Source organism: Pristiophorus japonicus, chromosome 11 (assembly GCF_044704955.1).
Source record: "Pristiophorus japonicus isolate sPriJap1 chromosome 11, sPriJap1.hap1, whole genome shotgun sequence".
NCBI classification, from domain to species: Eukaryota; Metazoa; Chordata; class Chondrichthyes; family Pristiophoridae; genus Pristiophorus; species Pristiophorus japonicus.
This window is the reverse complement of record NC_091987.1, coordinates 171,348,271-171,368,884: the sequence shown is the minus strand read 5'-3', so window position 1 is coordinate 171,368,884 and position 20,614 is coordinate 171,348,271. Positions and strand designations below refer to the sequence as shown.

Sequence of the window (20,614 nt, the reverse complement as noted above, 5' to 3'; positions counted from 1 at the left end):
CTCAGTCACTGTATTCCAGTCACGGTATTCCTGGTCACTGTATCCCAGTCACTGTATTCTAGTCACTGTATCCCTGGTCACTGTATCTCAGGTACTGTGTCCCTGGTCACTGTATCCCACTCACTGTATCCCTGGTCACTGTATCCCAGTCACGATATGCCTGGTCACTCTATCCCTGTTCACTGTATCCCAGTCACTGTATGCCAGTCACTGTATCCCGGTCACTATATCCATGGTCACTGTATCTTAGTCACTATATCCCAGTCACTGTATCCCTGGTCATTGTAACCCTGGTCACTGTATCTCAGTCACTGTATTCCAGTCACTGTATCCCTGGTCATTGTATCCCTAGTCACTGTATCCCAGTCACTGTATTCCTGTCACTCTATTCCTGGTAATTGTCTCCCAGTCACTGTATCCCTGATCACTTTATCCCTGGTCACTGTATCTCAGTCACTGTATCCCCAGTCACTGTATCACTGATCACTGTATCCCAATTACTGTATTCCTGGTCACTGTATCCCAGTCACTGTATTCTAGTCACTGTATCCCTGGTTACTGTATCTCAGGCACTGTGTCCCTGGTCACTGTATCCCACTCACTGTATCCCAGTCACTGTGTCCCAGTCACTGTATCTCTGGTCACTGTATATCCCTGATCACTGTATCCCAGTCACTGTATCCCTGGTCACTGTATCCAAGTCACTGCATCCCTGGTTACTGTATCCCAGTCAATGTATCCCTGATCACTGACCCCCAGTCACTATATCTCTGGTCACTGTATCCCAGTCACAGTCCTGGTCACTGTATCTCAGTCACTGTATCCCTGGTCACTGTATCCCTGATCACTGTATCCCAGTCACTGTATCCCAGTCACTGTATTCCAGTCATTATATTCCTGGTCATTGTCTCCCAGTCACTGTATCCCTGGGCACTGTATCCCAGTCACTATATCCCTGGTCACTGTATCCCAGTCACTGTATCCCTGGTCACTGTATCTCAGTCACTGTATCCCTAGTTACTGTATCACTGATCACTCTATCCCAGTCACTGTATCACTGATCACTGTATCCCAGTCACTGTATTCCTGGTCACTGTATCCCAGTCACTGTATTCTAGTCACTGTATCCCTGGTCACTGTATCTCAGGCACTGTGTCCCTGGTCACTGTATCCCACTCACTGTATCCCAGTCACTGTGTCCCAGTCACTGTATCTCTGGTCACTGCATCCCAGTCACTGTATCCCTGGTCATTGTATCCCTGGTCACTGTATCCCACTCACTGTATCCCTGGTCACTGTATCCCAGTCACTATATGCCTGGTCACTCTATCCATGGTCACTGTATCCCAGTCACTGTATGCCAGTCACTGTATCCCGGTCACTATATCCCTGGTCACTGTATCCTAGTCACTGTATCCCAGTAACTGTATCCCTGGTCATTGTAACCCTGGTCACTGTATCTCAGTCACTGTATTCCAGTCACTGTATCCCTGGTCATTGTATCCCTAGTCACTGTATCCCAGTCACTCTATTCCTGGTAATTGTCTCCCAGTCACTGTATCCCTGGTCACTGTATCCCTGGTCACTGTATCCCAGTCACTGTATTCCAGTCACGGGATTCCTGGTCACTGTATCAGTCACTGTATACCTGGTCACTGTATCCCTGGTCACTGTATCCCTGATCACTGTATCCCAGTCACTGTATCTCTGGTCACAGTATCCCAGTCACTGTATCTCTGGTCACTGTATCCCAGTCACTGTATCCCTTGTCACTCTATCCCTGATCACTGCATCCCAGTCACTGTATACCGGGTCACAGTATATCCCTGATCACTATATCCCAGTCACTGTATCCCTGGTCAATGTATCCCTGGTCACTGAATCACTGATCTCTGTATCACACTCACTGTATCTCTGGTCATTGTATCCCAGTCATTGTATCCCAGTCACTGTATCCCTGGTCACTGTGTCCCTGGTCACTGTATCCCAGTCACTGTATTCCAGTCACTGTATCCCTGGTCACTTTATCCCTGGTCGCTGTATCTCAGTCACTGTATTCCAGGCACGGTATTCCTGGTCACTGTATCCCAGTCACTGTATTCTAGTCACTGTATCCCTGGTCACTGTATCTCAGGCACTGTGTCCCTGGTCACTGTATCCCACTTACTGTATCCCTGGTCACTGTATCCCAGTCACTATATGCCTGGTCACTCTATCCCTGGTCACTGTATCCCAATCACTGTATGCCAGTCACTGTATCCCGGTCACTATATCCCTGGTCACTGTATCCTAGTCACTATATCCCAGTCACTGTATCCCTGGTCATTGTATCCCGAGTCACTGTATCTCAGTCACTGTATTCCAGTCATTCTATTCCTGGTAATTATCTCCCAGTCACTGTATCCCTGGTCACGTTATTCCTGGTCACTGTATCTCAGTCACTGTATCCCAGTCACTGTATCACTGGTCATTGTCTCCCAGTAACTGTATCCCTGGTCACTGTATCACAGTCACTATATCCCTGGTCACTATATCCCTGGTCACTGTATCCCTAGTCACTGTATCACTGATCACTGTATCCCAGTCACTGTATCTCTGGTCACTGTATCCCAGTCAATTTATCCCAGTCACTGTATCCCTGGTCACTGTGTCCCTGGTCACTGTATCCCAGTCACTGTATTCCAGTCACTCTATTCCTGTTCACTTTATCCCTGGTCATTGTATCCCTGGTCACTGTATCTCAGTCACTATATGCCTGGTAATTGTATCCCTGGTCACTGTATCCCACTCACTGTATCCCTGGTCACTGTATCCCAGTCACTATATGCCTGGTCACTCTATCCCTGGTCACTGTATCCCAGTCATTGTATCCCAGTCACTGTATCCCTGGTCATTGTATCCCTGGTCACTGTATCCCACTCACTGTATCCCTGGTCACTGTATCCCAGTCGCTATATGCCTGGTCACTCTATCCCTGGTCACTGTATCCCAGTCATTGTATGCCAGTCACTGTATCCCGGTCACTATATCCCTGGTCACTGTATCCTAGTCACTGTATCCCAGTCACTGTATCCCTGGTCATTGTAACCCTGATCACTGTATCGCAGTCACTGTATTCCAGTCACTGTATCCCTGGTCATTGTATCCCTAGTCGCTGTATCCCAGTCACTCTATTCCTGGTAATTGTCTCCCAGTTACTGTAACCCTGGTCACTGTATCCCTGGTCACTGTATCCCTGGTCACTGTATCCCAAATACTGTATTCCAGTCACGGGATTCCTGGTCACTGTATCAGTCACTGTATACCTGGTCACTGTATCCCTGATCACTGCATCCCAGTCACTGTATACCGGGTCACAGTATATCCCTGATCACTATATCCAAGTCACTGTATCCCTGGTCAATGTATCCCTGGTCACTGAATCACTGATCACTGTATCACACTCACTGTATCTCTGGTCACTGTATCCCAGTCATTGTATCCCAGTCACTGTATCCCTGGTCACTGTGTCCCTGGTCCCTGTATCCCAGTCACTGTATTCCAGTCACTGTATCCCTGGTCACTCTATCCCTGGTCGCTGTATCTCAGTCACTGTATTCCAGTCACGGTATTCCTGGTCACTGTATCCCAGTCACTGTATTCTAGTCACTGTATCCCTGGTCACTGTATCTCAGGCACTGTGTCCCTGGTCACTGTATCCCACTCACTGTATCCCTGGTCACTGTATCCCAGTCACGATATATCTGGTCACTCTATCCCTGGTCACTGTATCCCAGTCACTGTATGCCAGTCACTGTATCAAGGTCACTATATCCCTGGTCACTGTATCTTAGTCACTATATCCCAGTCACTGTATCCCTGGTCATTGTAATCCTGGTCACTGTATCTCAGTCACTGTATTCCAGTCACTGTATCCCTGGTCATTGTATCCCTAGTCACTGTATACCAGTCACTGTATTCCAGTCACTCTATTCCTGGTAATTGTCTTCCAGTCACTGTATCCCTGGTCACTTTATCCCTGGTCACTGTATCTCAGTCACTGTATCCCCAGTCACTGTATCACTGATCACTGTATCCCAGTTACTGTATTCCTGGTCACTGTATCCCAGTCACTGTATTCTAGTCACTGTATCCCTGGTTACTGTATCTCAGGCACTGTGTCCCTGGTCACTGTATCCCACTCACTGTATCCCAGTCACTGTGTCCCAGTCACTGTATCTCTGGTCACTGTATATCCCTGATCACTGTATCCCAGTCACTGTATCCCTGGTCACTGTATCCCAGTCACTGTATCCCTGGTCACTGTATCCCAGTCACTGTATCCCTGATCACTGACCCCCAGTCACTATATCTCTGGTCACTGTATCCCAGTCACAGTCTTGGCCACTGTATTTCAGTCACTGTATCCCTGGTCACTGCATCCCTGATCACTGTATCCCAGTCACTGTATCCCAGTCACTGTATTCCAGTCATTATATTCCTGGTCATTGTCTCCCAGTCACTGTATCCCTGGGCACTGTATCCCAGTCACTATATCCCTGGTCACTGTATCCCAGTCACTGTATCCCTGGTCACTGTATCTCAGTCACTGTATCCCTAGTCACTGTATCACTGATCACTCTATCCCAGTCACTGTATCACTGATCACTGTATCCCAGTCACTGTATTCCTGGCCACTGTATCCCAGTCACTGTATTCTAGTCACTGTATCCCTGGTCACTGTATCTCAAGCACTGTGTCCCTGGTCACTGTATCCCACTCACTGTATCCCAGTCACTGTGTCCCAGTCACTGTATCTCTGGTCACTGTATCCCAGTCACTGTATCCCTGGTCATTGTATCACTGGTCACTGTATCCCACTCACTGTATCCCTGGTCACTGTATCCCAGTCACTATATGCCTGGTCACTATATCCATGGTCACTGTATCCCAGTCACTGTATGCCAGTCACTGTATCCCGGTCACTATATCCCTGGTCACTGTATCCTAGTCACTGTATCCCAGTAACTGTATCCCTGGTCATTGTAACCCTGGTCACTGTATCTCAGTCACTGTATTCCAGTCACTGTATCCCTGGTCATTGTATCCCTAGTCACTGTATCCCAGTCACTCTATTCCTGGTAATTGTCTCCCAGTCACTGTATCCCTGGTCACTGTATCCCTGGTCACTGTATCCCAGTCACTGTATTCCAGTAACGGGATTCCTGGTCACTGTATCAGTCACTGTATCCCTGGTCACTGTATCCATGATCACTGTATCCCAGTCACTGTATCTCTGGTCACAGTATCCCAGTCACTGTATCTCTGGTCACTGTATCCCAGTCACTGTATCCCTTGTCACTCTATCCCTGATCACTGCATCCCAGTCACTGTATACCGGGTCACAGTATATCCCTGATCACTATATCCCAGTCACTGTATCCCTGGTCAATGTATCCCTGGTCACTGAATCACTGATCACTGTATCACACTCACTGTATCTCTGGTCATTGTATCCCAGTCATTGTATCCCAGTCACTGTATCCCTGGTCACTGTGTCCCTGGTCACTGTATCCCAGTCACTGTATTCCAGTCACTGTATCCCTGATCACTTTATCCCTGGTCGCTGTATCTCAGTCACTGTATTCCAGTCACGGTATTCCTGGTCACTGTATCCCAGTCACTGTATTCTAGTCACTGTATCCCTGGTCACTGTATCTCAGGCACTGTGTCCCTGGTCACTGTATCCCACTCACTGTATCCCTGGTCACTGTATCCCAGTCACTATATGCCTGGTCACTCTATCCCTGGTCACTGTATCCCAATCACTGTATGCCAGTCACTGTATCCCGGTCACTATATCCCTGGTCACTGTATCCTAGTCACTATATCTCTGGTCACTGTATCCCAGTCACAGTCTTGGCCACTGTATCTCAGTCACTGTATCCCTGGTCACTGTATCCCTGATAACTGTATCCCAGTCACTGTATCCCAGTCACTGTATTCCAGTCATTGTATTCCTGGTCATTGTCTCCCAGTCACTGTATCCCTGGTCACTGTATCCCAGTCACTATATCCCTGGTCACTATATCCCTGGTCACTGTATCCCAGTCACGGTATCCCTGGTCACTGTATCTCAGTCACTGTATCCCTAGTCACTGTATCACTAATCACTGTATCCCAGTCACTGTATCTCTGGTCACTGTATCCCAGTCACTGTATCCCAGTCACTGTATCCCTGGTCACTGTGTCCCTGGTCACTGTATCACAGTCACTGTATTCCAGTCACTCTATTCCTGTTCACTTTATCCCTGGTCATTGTATCCCTGGTCACTTTATCTCAGTCACTATATGCCTGGTCACTGTATCCCTGGTCACTGTATCCCAGTCACTGTATCCCGGTCACTGTATCATGGTCACTATATCCCTGGTCACTGTATCCTAGTCACCGTATCCCAGTCACTGTATCCCTGGTCATTGTAACCCTGGTCACTGTATCTCAGTCACTGTATTCCAGTCACTGTATCCCTGGTCATTGTATCCCTAGTCACTGTATTCCAGTCACTCTATTCCTGGTAATTGTCTCCCAGTCACTATATCCCTGGTAATTGTCTCCCAGTCACTGTATTCCTGGTCACTGTATCCCTGGTCACTGTATCCCAGTCACTGTATTCCAGTCACGGGATTCCTGGTCACTGTATCAGTCACTGTATACCTGGTCACTGTATCCAGTCACTGTATCCCTGATCACTGTATCCCAGTCACTGTATCTCTGGTCACGGTATCCCAGTCACTGTATCTCTGGTCACTGTATCCCAGTCACTGTATCCCTTGTCACTCTATCCCTGATCACTGCATCCCAGTCACTGTATACCGGGTTACAGTATATCCATGATCACTATATCCCAGTCACTGTATCCCTGGTCAATGTATCCCTGGTCACTGTATCCCTGGTCACTGTATCCCAGTCACTGTATTCCAGTCACGGGATTCCTGGTCACTGTATCAGTCACTGTATACCTGGTCACTGTATCACACTCACTGTATCTCTGGTCACTGTATCCCAGTTACTGTATCCCGGTCATTGTATTCCAGTCACTGTATCCCTGGTCACTGTATCCCAATCACTGTATCCCAGTCACTGTATTCCAGTCACTGAATCCCAGTCACTGTATCCCAGTTACTGTATTCCAGTCACTGTATCCTTGGTCAATGTATTCCAGTCACTGTATTCCAGTCACTGTATCTCTGGTCACGTTATCCCAGTCACTGTATCTCTGGTCACTGTATCCCAGTCAATGTATCTCTGGTCACTGTATATCCCTGATCACTGTATCCCAGTCACTGGATCCCTGGTCACTGTATCCCAGTCACTGTATCCCAGTCACTGTTTCCCTGGTCACTGTATCCCAGTCACTGTATCCCTGATCACTGTATCCCAGTCACTGTATCTCTGGTCACTGTATCCCAGTCACTGCATCCCTGGTCACTGTATCCCAGTCACTGTATCCCAGTCACTGTATTCCAGTCACTGTATTCCGGTCACTGTATCCCAGTCACTGTATTCCAGTCACTGTCTCCTTGGTCACTGTATCCCAGTCACTGTATACCAGTTACTGTATTCCAGTCAGTGTATCCCTGGTCACTGTATCCCAGTCACTGTATTCCATTCACTATATCCCAGTCACTGTATTCCAGTCACTTTATCCCTGGTCACTGTATCCCAGTCACTGTATCCCTGGTCACTGTATCCCAGATCCATGGTCACTGTATCCCAGTCACTATATCCCCGGTCACTGTATCCCAGTCACTGTATCCCTGGTCACTGTATCTCAGTCACTGTATCCCTAGTCACTGTATCACTGATCACTGTATCCCAGTCACTGTATCTCTGGTCACTGTATCCCAGTCAATGTATCCCAGTCACTGTATCCCTGGTCACTGTGTCCCTGGTCACTGTATCACAGTCACTGTATTCCAGTCACTCTATTCCTGTTCACTTTATCCCTGGTCATTGTATCCCTGGTCACTTTATCTCAGTCACTATATGCCTGGTCACTGTATCCCTGGTCACTGTATCCCAGTCACGGTATCCCGGTCACTGTATCATGGTCACTATATCCCTGGTCACTGTATCCTAGTCACTGTATCCCAGTCACTGTATCCCTGGTCATTGTAACCCTGGTCACTGTATCTCAGTCACTGTATTCCAGTCACTGTATCCCTGGTCATTGTATCCCTAGTCACTGTATTCCAGTCACGCTATTCCTGGTAATTGTCTCCCAGTCACTGTATCCCTGGTAATTGTCTCCCAGTCATTGTATCCCTTGTCACTGTATCCCTGGTCACTGTATCCCAGTCACTGTATTCCAGTCACGGGATTCCTGGTCACTGTATCAGTCACTGTATACCTGGTCACTGTATCCAGTCACTGTATCCCTGATCACTGTATCTCTGGTCACGGTATCCCAGTCACTGTATCTCTGGTCACTGTATCCCAGTCACTGTATCCCTTGTCACTCTATCCCTGATCACTGCATCCCAGTCACTGTATACCGGGTTACAGTATATCCATGATCACTATATCCCAGTCACTGTATCCCTGGTCAATGTATCCCTGGTCACTGTATCCCTGGTCACTGTATCCCAGTCACTGTATTCCAGTCACGGGATTCCTGGTCACTGTATCAGTCACTGTATACCTGGTCACTGTATCACACTCACTGTATCTCTGGTCACTGTATCCCAGTCACTGTATCCCAGTCACTGTATCTCTGGTCACTGTATCCCAGTCACTGTATCCCTGGTCACTGTATCTCAGTCACTGTATCCCTGGTCACTGTATCCCTGATCACTGTATCCCAGTCACTGTATCTCTGGTTACTGTATCACTGTCACTGTATCTCTGGTCACTGTATCCCAGTTACTGTATTCCAGTCACTGTATCCCTGGTCACTGTATCCCAATCACTGTATCCCAGTCACTGTATTCCAGTCACTGTATCCCAGTCACTGTATCCCAGTTACTGTATTCCAGTCACTGTATCCTTGGTCAATGTATTCCAGTCACTGTATTCCAGTCACTGTATCTCTGGTCACGTTATCCCAGTCACTGTATCTCTGGTCACTGTATCCCAGTCAATGTATCTCTGGTCACTGTATATCCCTGATCACTGTATCCCAGTCACTGGATCCCTGGTCACTGTATCCCAGTCACTGTATCCCAGTCACTGTTTCCCTGGTCACTGTATCCCAGTCACTGTATCCCTGATCACTGTATCCCAGTCACTGTATCTCTGGTCACTGTATCCCAGTCACTGCATCCCTGGTCACTGTATCCCAGTCACTGTATCCCAGTCACTGTATTCCAGTCACTGTATCCCGGTCACTGTATCCCAGTCACTGTATTCCAGTCACTGTCTCCTTGGTCACTGTATCCCAGTCACTGTATACCAGTTACTGTATTCCAGTCAGTGTATCCCTGGTCACTGTATCCCAGTCACTGTATTCCATTCACTATATCCCAGTCACTGTATTCCAGTCACTTTATCCCTGGTCACTGTATCCCAGTCACTGTATCCCTGGTCACTGTATCCCAGATCCATGGTCACTGTATCCCAGTCACTATATCCCTGGTCACTGTATCCCAGTCACTGTATCCCTGGTCACTGTATCTCAGTCACTGTATCCCTAGTCACTGTATCACTGATCACTGTATCCCAGTCACTGTATCTCTGGTCACTGTATCCCAGTCAATGTATCCCAGTCACTGTATCCCTGGTCACTGTGTCCCTGGTCACTGTATCACAGTCACTGTATTCCAGTCACTCTATTCCTGTTCACTTTATCCCTGGTCATTGTATCCCTGGTCACTTTATCCCAGTCACTATATGCCTGGTCACTGTATCCCTGGTCACTGTATCCCAGTCACTGTATCCCGGTCACTGTATCATGGTCACTATATCCCTGGTCACTGTATCCTAGTCACCGTATCCCAGTCACTGTATCCCTGGTCATTGTAACCCTGGTCACTGTATCTCAGTCACTGTATTCCAGTCACTGTATCCCTGGTCATTGTATCCCTAGTCACTGTATTCCAGTCACTCTATTCCTGGTAATTGTCTCCCAGTCACTGTATCCCTGGTAATTGTCTCCCAGTCACTGTATCCCTGGTCACTGTATCCCTGGTCACTGTATCCCAGTCACTGTATTCCAGTCACGGGATTCCTGGTCACTGTATCAGTCACTGTATACCTGGTCACTGTATCCAGTCACTGTATCCCTGATCACTGTATCCCAGTCACTGTATCTCTGGTCACGGTATCCCAGTCACTGTATCTCTGGTCACTGTATCCCAGTCACTGTATCCCTTGTCACTCTATCCCTGATCACTGCATCCCAGTCACTGTATACCGGGTTACAGTATATCCATGATCACTATATCCCAGTCACTGTATCCCTGGTCAATGTATCCCTGGTCACTGTATCCCTGGTCACTGTATCCCAGTCACTGTATTCCAGTCACGGGATTCCTGGTCACTGTATCAGTCACTGTATACCTGGTCACTGTATCACACTCACTGTATCTCTGGTCACTGTATCCCAGTCACTGTATCCCAGTCACTGTATCTCTGGTCACCGTATCACTGTCACTGTATCCCAGTTACTGTATCCCGGTCACTGTATTCCAGTCACTGTATCCCTGGCCACTGTATCCCAATCACTGTATCCCAGTCACTGTATTCCAGTCACTGTATCCCAGTCACTGTATCCCAGTTACTGTATTCCAGTCACTGTATCCTTGGTCAATGTATTCCAGTCACTGTATTCCAGTCACTGTATCTCTGGTCACGTTATCCCAGTCACTGTATCTCTGGTCACTGTATCCCAGTCAATGTATCTCTGGTCACTGTATATCCCTGATCACTGTATCCCAGTCACTGGATCCCTGGTCACTGTATCCCAGTCACTGTATCCCAGTCACTGTTTCCCTGGTCACTGTATCCCAGTCACTGTATCCCTGATCACTGTATCCCAGTCACTGTATCTCTGGTCACTGTATCCCAGTCACTGCACCCCTGGTCACTGTATCCCAGTCACTGTATCCAGTCACTGTATTCCAGTCACTGTATCCAGGTCACTGTATCCCAGTCACTGTATTCCAGTCACTGTCTCCTTGGTCACTGTATCCCAGTCACTGTATACCAGTTACTGTATTCCAGTCAGTGTATCCCTGGTCACTGTATCCCAGTCACTGTATTCCATTCACTATATCCCAGTCACTGTATCCCAGTCACTTTATCCCTGGTCACTGTATCCCAGTCACTGTATCCCTGGTCACTGTATCCCAGATCCATGGTCACTGTATCCCAGTCACTTTATCCCTGGTCAATGTATCCCAGTTACTGTGACCTGGTCACTGTATCCCAGTCACTGTATCCGTGGTCACTTTAGCCCTGTCTGATTGAAACATAAAGATTCTGAAGGGGATTGACAGGGTAGATGCTGAGAGGTTGTTCTCCCTGGCTGGAGTGTCTGGAACTAGGGTGCACTGTCCCAGGATAAGAGGTCAGCCATTTAAGACTGAGATGAGGAGGAATTTCTTCACTCAGAGGGTTGAGAATCTTAGGAATTCTCTGCCCCAGGGAGCTGTGGTTGCTGCGTCTATGAATATATTCAAAGCTGAGATAGACACATTTTTGGAGTCATAAGGAATCAAGGGATATGGAGATCGGGCGTGAAAATGGAGTTGAGGTTGATGATTAGCCATGTTCTTATTGAATGGCGGACCAGGTTCGAGGGGCCGTATGGCCTACTCCTGTTCTTATTTCTTATGTTGTTATTTCGTATGTTCTTATGGTCACTGAATCCCAGTCACTGTATTCATGGTCACCGTATTACTGGTCATTTTATCCCTGGTCACTGTATCCCAATCACTGCACCATGTCACCTTACCCCTTCTAGATGTCACAGTGACCCTGGCCTGCTCAGTTAACTGATCTTGTTCGCCCAGACCCCAATATTCCGAACTGTGCCAGTGCCGGCCCGGAGCATGAATATTGAGGGCTGTGTGAGATTGAATCCTCCCGATACATGTGGGACCAGACCAATCTGGGAGACCGTTCGCAATTCCTGTTGCAGGAAGGTTGGGATCCGGTCGGACGTGATGTAAATGACACTGGGCTGCTAAATAGGTGGAGCCCACGGGCTGTCCCTGACACTGTGGCCCCGAGCATTTGGAGATTGTTGGAGACCAGGCAGCGGTGTAAGGGAGTGAGAGGGTTAGCTCCGGGAGCTCAGGGTATCCAGAGAGAAGTCAATCAGCCGCTGACGGAGCCTCTCAGCCCCTGTACTGAGCCTCAAGGTACATGCTGTTTGTTATTCTCTGCTTTATGTGTGCGGAGTCCGCACATACGGGAATGCATTTGAAATGTCTTTATTCCAAAACCTCTGCTGCTCTGGTTTGAAGGTCCTGGGGGAATGGTGCCGAGGTTTTGTGCTGTCAATCTGCGAGAACTTGCAAGGCTTCACTTTCAATAAATCAGTTTTGTTTGTGGTGAGGGGTGGAAATCAGGTTGAACCTTTCTTCCCTAACCGAGCCCACAGTCCAGAGCTCCCAGTACAACACCGGGCAGCGGGGCTGCTTTCATGGGGAGATGTGCGATTCCGGAAAAGCAACTGTGCATTGAGCGTGCAGTCTGCAATGTGGGCTGGATAACAATCGCCATGCATCGGTAACTGGTGCACATGTATTCCAGTCACTGTGCATAGCAGTGTGTGCCATAGTCACTGTGCATATGTATTCCAGTCACTGTGCACAGCAGTGTGCATCATTCAATGTGTACAACAATATGTACATCAGACATTGTGCACAAGTGTATCAGTCACTGCAACATGTGTATCAATCACCGGTCACATCAATCACTGTGTACAACACTGTATTAATCACTGTGTGCAACATGTATGCTAATGAATGTGCACAGAATACATTATGTGTACAGTAAAGTGTGAACCAGTAATAGTTTGTGCAAAATCATTGTGCACAGCAAAATATGTATCAATAACTGTTTAACAATGTGTGTCAATCAGTGTGAACAATGTATTACTGTACACAAGAACATGTATCAATTATTGTGCATACATCAATCATGGTACAGTGGAATATATGAATCGTTGCACACAGCAGAGTGTGTTCATTACTGCACAACAGTGTGTATCAGCCGTTGTGTACAACATTGCACATTAATCGGTGTGCACAATTTAGTGTGCGTCAGTAACTACACACAACAGTGTGTGGCACTGTGATGTCTGCACCATTCATTTCACCTGTAGATCAGTGCCCACCTTATATAGACCCCTGCATTTTATTACTGCAGTCACATTAAAAACATATTAAACACTTCAACTGCATTTTTAAATGGCATTTAGTGTTACTGTCAATAAAGCACTGCCAGAAAGCAAGGTGTAGATGACCTGTTGTGCTTTAAGTTTGGTTTTGATATAAATGTGTGCAAAAGATTGAAAGAAATCCATTAAAAAAAATACAAATGGTGAAATAGGAATAAATGACCTTCCCTGGGGACTGTCAGAGGATCTAACAGTAAAAAGGCTCTTGCTTCTTGTGGTTTTAGGCAAATCTTGAAGATGAATTATTACCCCGAGGCAATGGCTGGAAGCTGCAGTTCCTACCCTCCACCTTACATGGGCCTGATGGTAAGTATGTTTGCTGACACCCTGCCCTCTGAGCCTCCAGAGAGGTAGGAAACGGTAAACACACACAACGCAGGCAGAGGTGCAGACTAAAGGATACATTTCTTACCTTGTCATAGCCCCTACATACTCCCCCTGTCAGCTATCTTCCTATTGGGAGAGGGGGTGGGCGGGGGGGAACGATGAGCTTACAATCTCCCAGCCCGACTATTAGAATATGCTGGCCGATCTGTCAGGTTGTTACAAGTGATACAAACAGAAAAAAGAAACATTGAATGTTGAAACACAAGGAAGGGAACTTGGCGTCCTTAGCTGTTACGTTAAAGGACCGTGCATGGCCATGTCAGATATATCCACTGAATTTGATTAATACCTAACGTACTGTGTAATAGACATAGACCATTGAAATTAGATCATGCTGCACCACAATACTTCTACACTGTTGAGTTGTTCAATCACTCCCTCACCTCGACCTTTGATGATCTCGACCACAGTAAAACCTTCACTGTCTCCCACCACAGCCATTCCCGCTGGTACAGCCTCCATCTTCATTTCCTCAAGTCCAAGGGATGCAGACTTGAGCATATCTGGTGCGCAACTGGCTTGTCTTTTCATCGCCAGATCAAGCTGGGCCACATCAAGCTCTTCCAGGCCACATTGTGCTCCAAATCAGACAATTAGTCGAGCTTCATCCAGGGGCGAATGGAAGGCCAAAGGCAGGGCAGTTTGGAGTTTGCCAGCTGTGGCCCCAGAGGTCAGCTTAGATGCTGGGTGAGGACGTGAAGATAGTCCGGGGGTGGAGGGATGGATGAGCAGTGGCCACCCCATTCTTTTCTCCACTAAGCATCTTCTTAAAGCCCCTCTCCCCTGCCCGCTCCACCCAAGCTCTATAAACAAGCGGACGGAGCTCACGTTACCAAGATAGAGACCATCCATTCAGCTGCCTCTGCTGCTTTCTCCCTTCCCCAAGCAAAATCCCCCACCCCCCACCCCCACCCACTGGACCCCCTGCCCTAGTCCTGAACCTCTGTCTCCAGCTCCTCTCCCACGTCATTAGTCATGAATCTTTAGAGATTGATGCACTAAAACACTCAGTTCACTTTCGTTCATCACAGGCTTTTGTTATTTTCCCTGAAAGGTGTATGTATGTTCAGCATTTGTCCGGCCTACATTCATAACGCTGCACTTATCTAAGTCAAACGGCATTCGCCAATCGTGGGCAAACTCCTTCAGTGCATCTAGATCTACTTGAGGTAGTCACAACAACAACAACAACAACTTTTATTTATATAGCGCCTTTAACGTAGTAAAACATCCCAAGGCGCTTCACAGCAGTGTTACAAGACAAAACATAAATTTGACACCGAGCCACAAAAGAAGAAATTAAGACAGATGACCGACAGCTTGTTTAAAGAGGTAGGTTTTAAGGAGTGTCTTAAAGGAGGAAAGAGAGGTAGAGAGGTAGAGAAGTTTAGGGAGGGAGTTTCAGAGCTTGGGGCCCAGGCAGCTGAAGGCATGGCCACCAATGGTTGAGCGATTATAATGGGGGATATTCAAGAGGGCAGAATTTGAGTAGCGCAGATATCTTGTGGGGTTGTGTGGCTGAAAAAGATTACAGAGTTAGGGAGGGGCAAGGCCATAGAGTAATTTGTAAACAAGGATGAGAATTTTGAAATCGAGGCATTGTTTAACCGGGAGCCAATGTAGGTCAGTGAGCACAGGGGTGATGGGTGATCGTGACTTGGTGCGAGTTAGGACATGGGCTGCTGAGTTTTGGATGAACTCAAGTTTAAATAGTGTAGAATGTGGGAGCCCAGCCAGGAGTGCATTTGAATACTCAAGTCTAGAGGTAACAAAGGCATGGATGAGGGTTTCAGCAGCAGAAAGAGCTGAGGCAGGGGCAGAGGCGGGAAATGTTACGGAGGTGGAAAAAGGCGGTTTTAGTTATGCCACGGATATGTGGTCGGAAACTCATTTCAGGGTCAAAGTACTTGAACGTGTTGTCGCCTCCCAAATCTGTGACTATCTTTCCCTGAATTCCATGTTTGAACAGTCTTGTTCACCCTCAGATTGATGCTAGGGAGACGGATGGAGTCAGTGGTTAGGGAATGCAGTTTGTGCCCAGGACCAAAGATAATGGCTTCGGTCTTCCCAATATTTAATTGGAGAACATTTCTGCTCATCCAGTACTGGATGTTGGACAAGCAGTCTGACAATTTAGAGACCAAGCAGGGGTCGAGTGAAGTGGTGGAGAGGTATGGCTGGGTGTCATCTGCGCACATGTGGAAACTGACTCCGTGTTTTCAGATGATATCGCCAGGGGGCAGCTTATAGATGAGAAATAGGAGGGGACCAAGGGCAGATTCTTGGGGAACACCAGAGGTAACGATGCGGGAGTGGGAAGAGAAGCCATTGCAAGAGATTTTCTGGCTGCGATTAGATAGATAAGAATGGAACCAGGTGAGTGCAGTCCCACCCAGCTGGACGATGGTGGAGAGGCGTTGGAGGAGGATGGAGTGGTCAACTGTGTCAAATGCTGCAGACAGGTCCAGGAGGATGAGGAGGGGTAGTTTACCTTGGTCACAGTCACAAAGGATGTCATTTGTGACTTTGATGAGAGCATTTTCGATACTGTGGCAGGGGCGAAAACCAGATTGAAGGGATTCAAACATTGAGTTTCGGGAAAGATGGTCACGGATTTGGGAGGCAACAACAGATTCAAGGACTTTGGACAGGAAAGGGAGGTTGGAGATGGGGCGATAGCTAGCAAGTAAAGTGGGGTCAAGGATTGGTTTTTTGAGGAGAGGGTTGATGATAGAAATCATTTGAAGGAGAGGGAAAAAGTACCTGAGGAGAGCGAACCGTAAACAATGTTGGCTAACATGGGAGCATCCTCTATAGTTCTAATTCTTGCACGTTCAATCTTGGATGAGCCACAATATCCTCCAGTTGAACGTTGGGAAGACCAAAGCCATTGTCTTCAGCCCCTCATCACAAACTCCATTCACTTGCCACTTACACCATTACCCACCCCCCAGTCACTATTTTAGGCTGAGCCAAACACGTCACAACTTTGCTGTCCTTTTTCACCCTGAGCTGAGCCTCTGACTTGATATGCTCTCCATTAGCCAGACTGCTTACATCTACCTTGATAATAGCACTTGTCCCGCCCCAGCTTCTGTGGGAGAACCCCTCATCCAGGCCTTTGTCACCTCCAGTTCAGTTATTCCAATGCTCTCCTGGCTGGCCTCCCATCCTCCACCCGCTCAGCCAAAACTCTACTGCGCACACTGATTCCCGTTCACCCATCACTCCTTTCTGTACTGATCAACACTGTCTCCCGATCACCCAAAACCTCAGATATAGAAATCTTATCCTCATGTTTAAATCCCTTCATGGCCTTGCCCCTCCTTCTCTCTGTAACTTATCCAAGGCAACCCATCCCGCCACGCCCCCCCCCGCCCCACAACTCTCCATTCCTCTCACTCTGGTGTCATGTGCATCCCCCTCTCCCTTTGCCCCATCATTGGCTACCGCACTTTCAGCTGCTTAGCCCCCAAGCTATAGCATTACCTCCCTAAACCTCTCCACCTTGCACTCTCCCTTTAAGACCCTATAACCGAAATCTTTCTCCAAGCTTTGGTCACCCTTCCTTGGCTCGGCGTCCATTCGATTTCTTACATCTCTGTGAAGCACCCTGGGAAGTATTTCTACAGTACAGGTTTTATATAAGTGCAAGTTGTTGTTGTTGTTGTTGTTGTACTCCACATTGTTTCAACTGGTCTCAGAACTTTAGCTAATAAAAGAAGACTGGAGACTAAGTGGGGGAAATTGCGTAGCGCTCCGTTTGGGGGCAGTAATGGCCGCGAGGCGGGATTAACTGCGCCAGGCGCGGAAGTGCTGCCCCGCGACCTAAATTGGGGTTACCGTCCCCGAGAGCAAGTGGAGCACAAAATATCGCGCTCCGCTTGCTCTGTGGGGAACGAGCGGGTCGGATGGACTCCGTGAGGGGGTGCAGCGCTACACGGTGGGACGCATAGTGCTGCCGTGTTAACGGGGCCCACCCCCTTCATTAAAGGGGAGGGCCAAGCTGCTGACTCTGCAGGGGAGGAACGGGTCCCTACCTGGACCACAGGGGAGAGGGGTGCCGTGGCATCGGCCCGGCACACAAGCGGAGTGTCAGTCTGGAAGATCGTGGCACGGACCCCGCGATTCACCATGAAGCAGGCCGCAACCGGTAAATTGACCATTTCTTTTTTCAAATTGCCACCTCCCCGTTAAATTTTGCCCCTGCCCCCCCCCCCCGAGGGATCTACGTGCCCCCTGAAGCTGTCGCTAGGAACTCCCGGCACAGCTTCAGGGGGTCCTACCGAATTTTTGCTCCGGGGCGAAAACAGGTCACTGCGCATGGTGATAACGTTTTCATCGCAGGCGCACCGGAGCGGGCTGCTATCGGTTACCACCGCCACTAAATTCACGTGGAATTTTGCAGGTGTCGGTAGCGGTGCTGCGTCCGGGTGAGAAGTTGCCCAGGGGCGCTAACGGGAGGCACAAACACCCCAACTTTCTCCCCTAAAAGTTGTAGGTATTTAAATACTGGAAATATGGAAGTGAGCATGCGCGACTGTGTGAGACGGTATCTAAGAGTGTGTACGCGTGTATACATGTGTGTATGAGTGTGAACGTGAGTGTGTGTGAGTGTGTGACTATGTTACTGAGTTTGTGACTGAGCATGTGCAACTATGTGCGCATGACTGAGTGTATGCTACTGTATGTTTGACTGTATATTTGTCTGTTTGTGTGTTTCAGAGAACGTATGGAAGAGTTAGGGTCCAAGGGGATGGGCTTCGATGGAAGAGTTAGTGTACCAGGGGATGGGCTTTAATGGGAGAGTTAATGCACCAGGGGGATGGACTTCAGTGGGAGGGTTAGGTTACCAGAGGGACAGGCTTCAATGGGAGGGTTAGGTTACCAGAGGGATGGGCATCAATGGGAAGGTTAGTGCACCAGATGGATGGGCTTCAATGAGAGAGTTAACGCACCAGGGGGATGGGCTTCAATGGGAAGGTTAGGGTACCAGAGGGATGGGCTTCAATGGGAGGGTTAGGTTATCAGAGGGATGGGCTTCAATGGAGAGTTAGTGCACCAGAGGGGTAGGGTTCAATGGTAAAATTAGTGTACCAGAAATGGGCTTCAATGGGAGAGTTAGTGTACCAGAGGAATAGGCATCTGTATGAGAGTTAGGACCCTAGAGGGATGGGCCTCAATGGTAGAGTTACGATACTGGAAGGATGGGCTTCATTGGGTAAGTTAGAGCACTAGAGGAATGGGCTTCGAATGGTTAAGATATCCAAGGGATGACTTAACGTTCTATTTTTTTTTAATCTCAGTTATTTCCATTTCATGTCCTTTCTCTCAACTGCTGGTGTTGAGTGTGACAGCTCACACAATTAAAACAACAACTTGCATTTATATAGCACCTTTAGCATAGTAAAATGTCCCAAGGTGCTTCACAGGAGCGTTTGTCAAACAGAACTTGACACCAAGCCACATAAGGAGATCTTTGACCAGATGATCAAAAGCTTGCCCACAGAGTTAGGTTGTGTAATATATGCACCTGTGAGTATGCTCACAGGTTTGTCTCGCGGGAGCAGGAGCAGACATGCCGACATTCATGCTCAACACAAACCTGAACCGCTCCACCATCCCGGACGTCCTGGGGGAGGAACTGACGGCGGTGCTGTCCAAGGAGCTGGGTAAACCCGTGCAGTACATCGCAGTGCACATCGTGCCGGACCAGATGATGCACTTCGGCGGTTCCACCGAGCCCTGTGCCCTCTGCCATCTCTCCAGCATTGGCAAAATCGGCGGCAAGCCTAACACCTACTCCAAGGTGCTGTTTGACCTGGTCAACAAGCACCTGCACATTTCTCCAGACAGGATGTACATCGTCTTCCACGATCTGGAGGCTGCTAATGTTGGCTGGAATAGCAACACCTTTGGTTAGGTTCGGATCCAGAACATTCCGGAATGCTCCCTGTAGTAAACTTGTGTTTTGTTTGTTCATCAGTAATGATAGAGGCCAGTGGGCCAGAGAGAGGATTCCTGAAATCATGTGTCTTCTTGCTAGTTTAACAATAAAGTAGATGTGAAGCTGTTGCATTGTGAGTGGCCTAGCCAGTCACGTGATCCTCACAAGACTCAACAAAACCCCAGCCAGCTGGGCCGAGGTCAGCCACAATGAGGCAGGCAGTTGTGAGCCTAGTGGATTAACCAGCATTCTCCCATCTAAATACTAACCAGGGCTGATTCTGCTTAACTTTTGAGATCAAACAAGATCAAACGTTTTCAGACTAGTGTGCTATTATTTGAATTGCTTGTGCTGTTACAGGGGTATGGTCCAAGGAAAACCTTTGCCAGAATCTTATTTTGTTTGCAGAGGGAAGAAACGTAGGAGAGTACTGTATCATGCTCCATCACATTGTGGGCAGTTGATGCCTTTTGATAGGATTTATAGCATATGTTTGAAATGTTTTTATGAACATGGTATCTCTTCAAGATGTCTCAACTTGCAAAGGCAGCTGTATTATTTGCAGTCAGGCTCCCCCGATGGGCACGTGAGACAACCCTGAGACAGGCAGACGAGAAGGTTTGAAGTTGAATTCTGGGTCTCTGGTAAGGTTCAGCAGGAGGGGGGTAAGAAACGTGGAGAGAAAGAGTCTCTTTAGACGTGATCCCAGTAATGGAGATGTGGTGGGTGGGCATTTTCCCTGAGAGTTGATTAATTAGCAGATGATGACGGGTTTATTGATGTTGCTGGAGCAAAGCTTTCTTCATTTGACTTCCCTATGGTTAGAACAGAGGTTGGTCAAAGCCAGAGGCAAATGGGAAAGAAACAGCGGATCCCAGCCACTCCGTCTGCGATC

General features: G+C 48.0%; 1 protein-coding gene and 1 pseudogene across 1 annotated transcript in view; both read left to right on the top strand.

Moving 5' to 3' along the window:
- Positions 1–12,221: 12,221 nt before the first annotated feature.
- ets1 (v-ets avian erythroblastosis virus E26 oncogene homolog 1) overlaps positions 12,222–20,614 on the top strand; it is a 115,053-nt gene continuing 106,660 nt past the window's right edge. Inside the window, exons 1-2 of the mRNA XM_070894264.1 lie at positions 12,222–12,342; positions 13,610–13,691. Of these exons, the coding sequence (XP_070750365.1) occupies positions 13,623–13,691 (69 nt within the window). The 5' untranslated portion in view covers positions 12,222–12,342; positions 13,610–13,622. The remainder of the gene's footprint in view (positions 12,343–13,609; positions 13,692–20,614) is intronic.
- On the top strand, positions 19,351–19,798 carry LOC139275882 (macrophage migration inhibitory factor pseudogene; annotated as a pseudogene).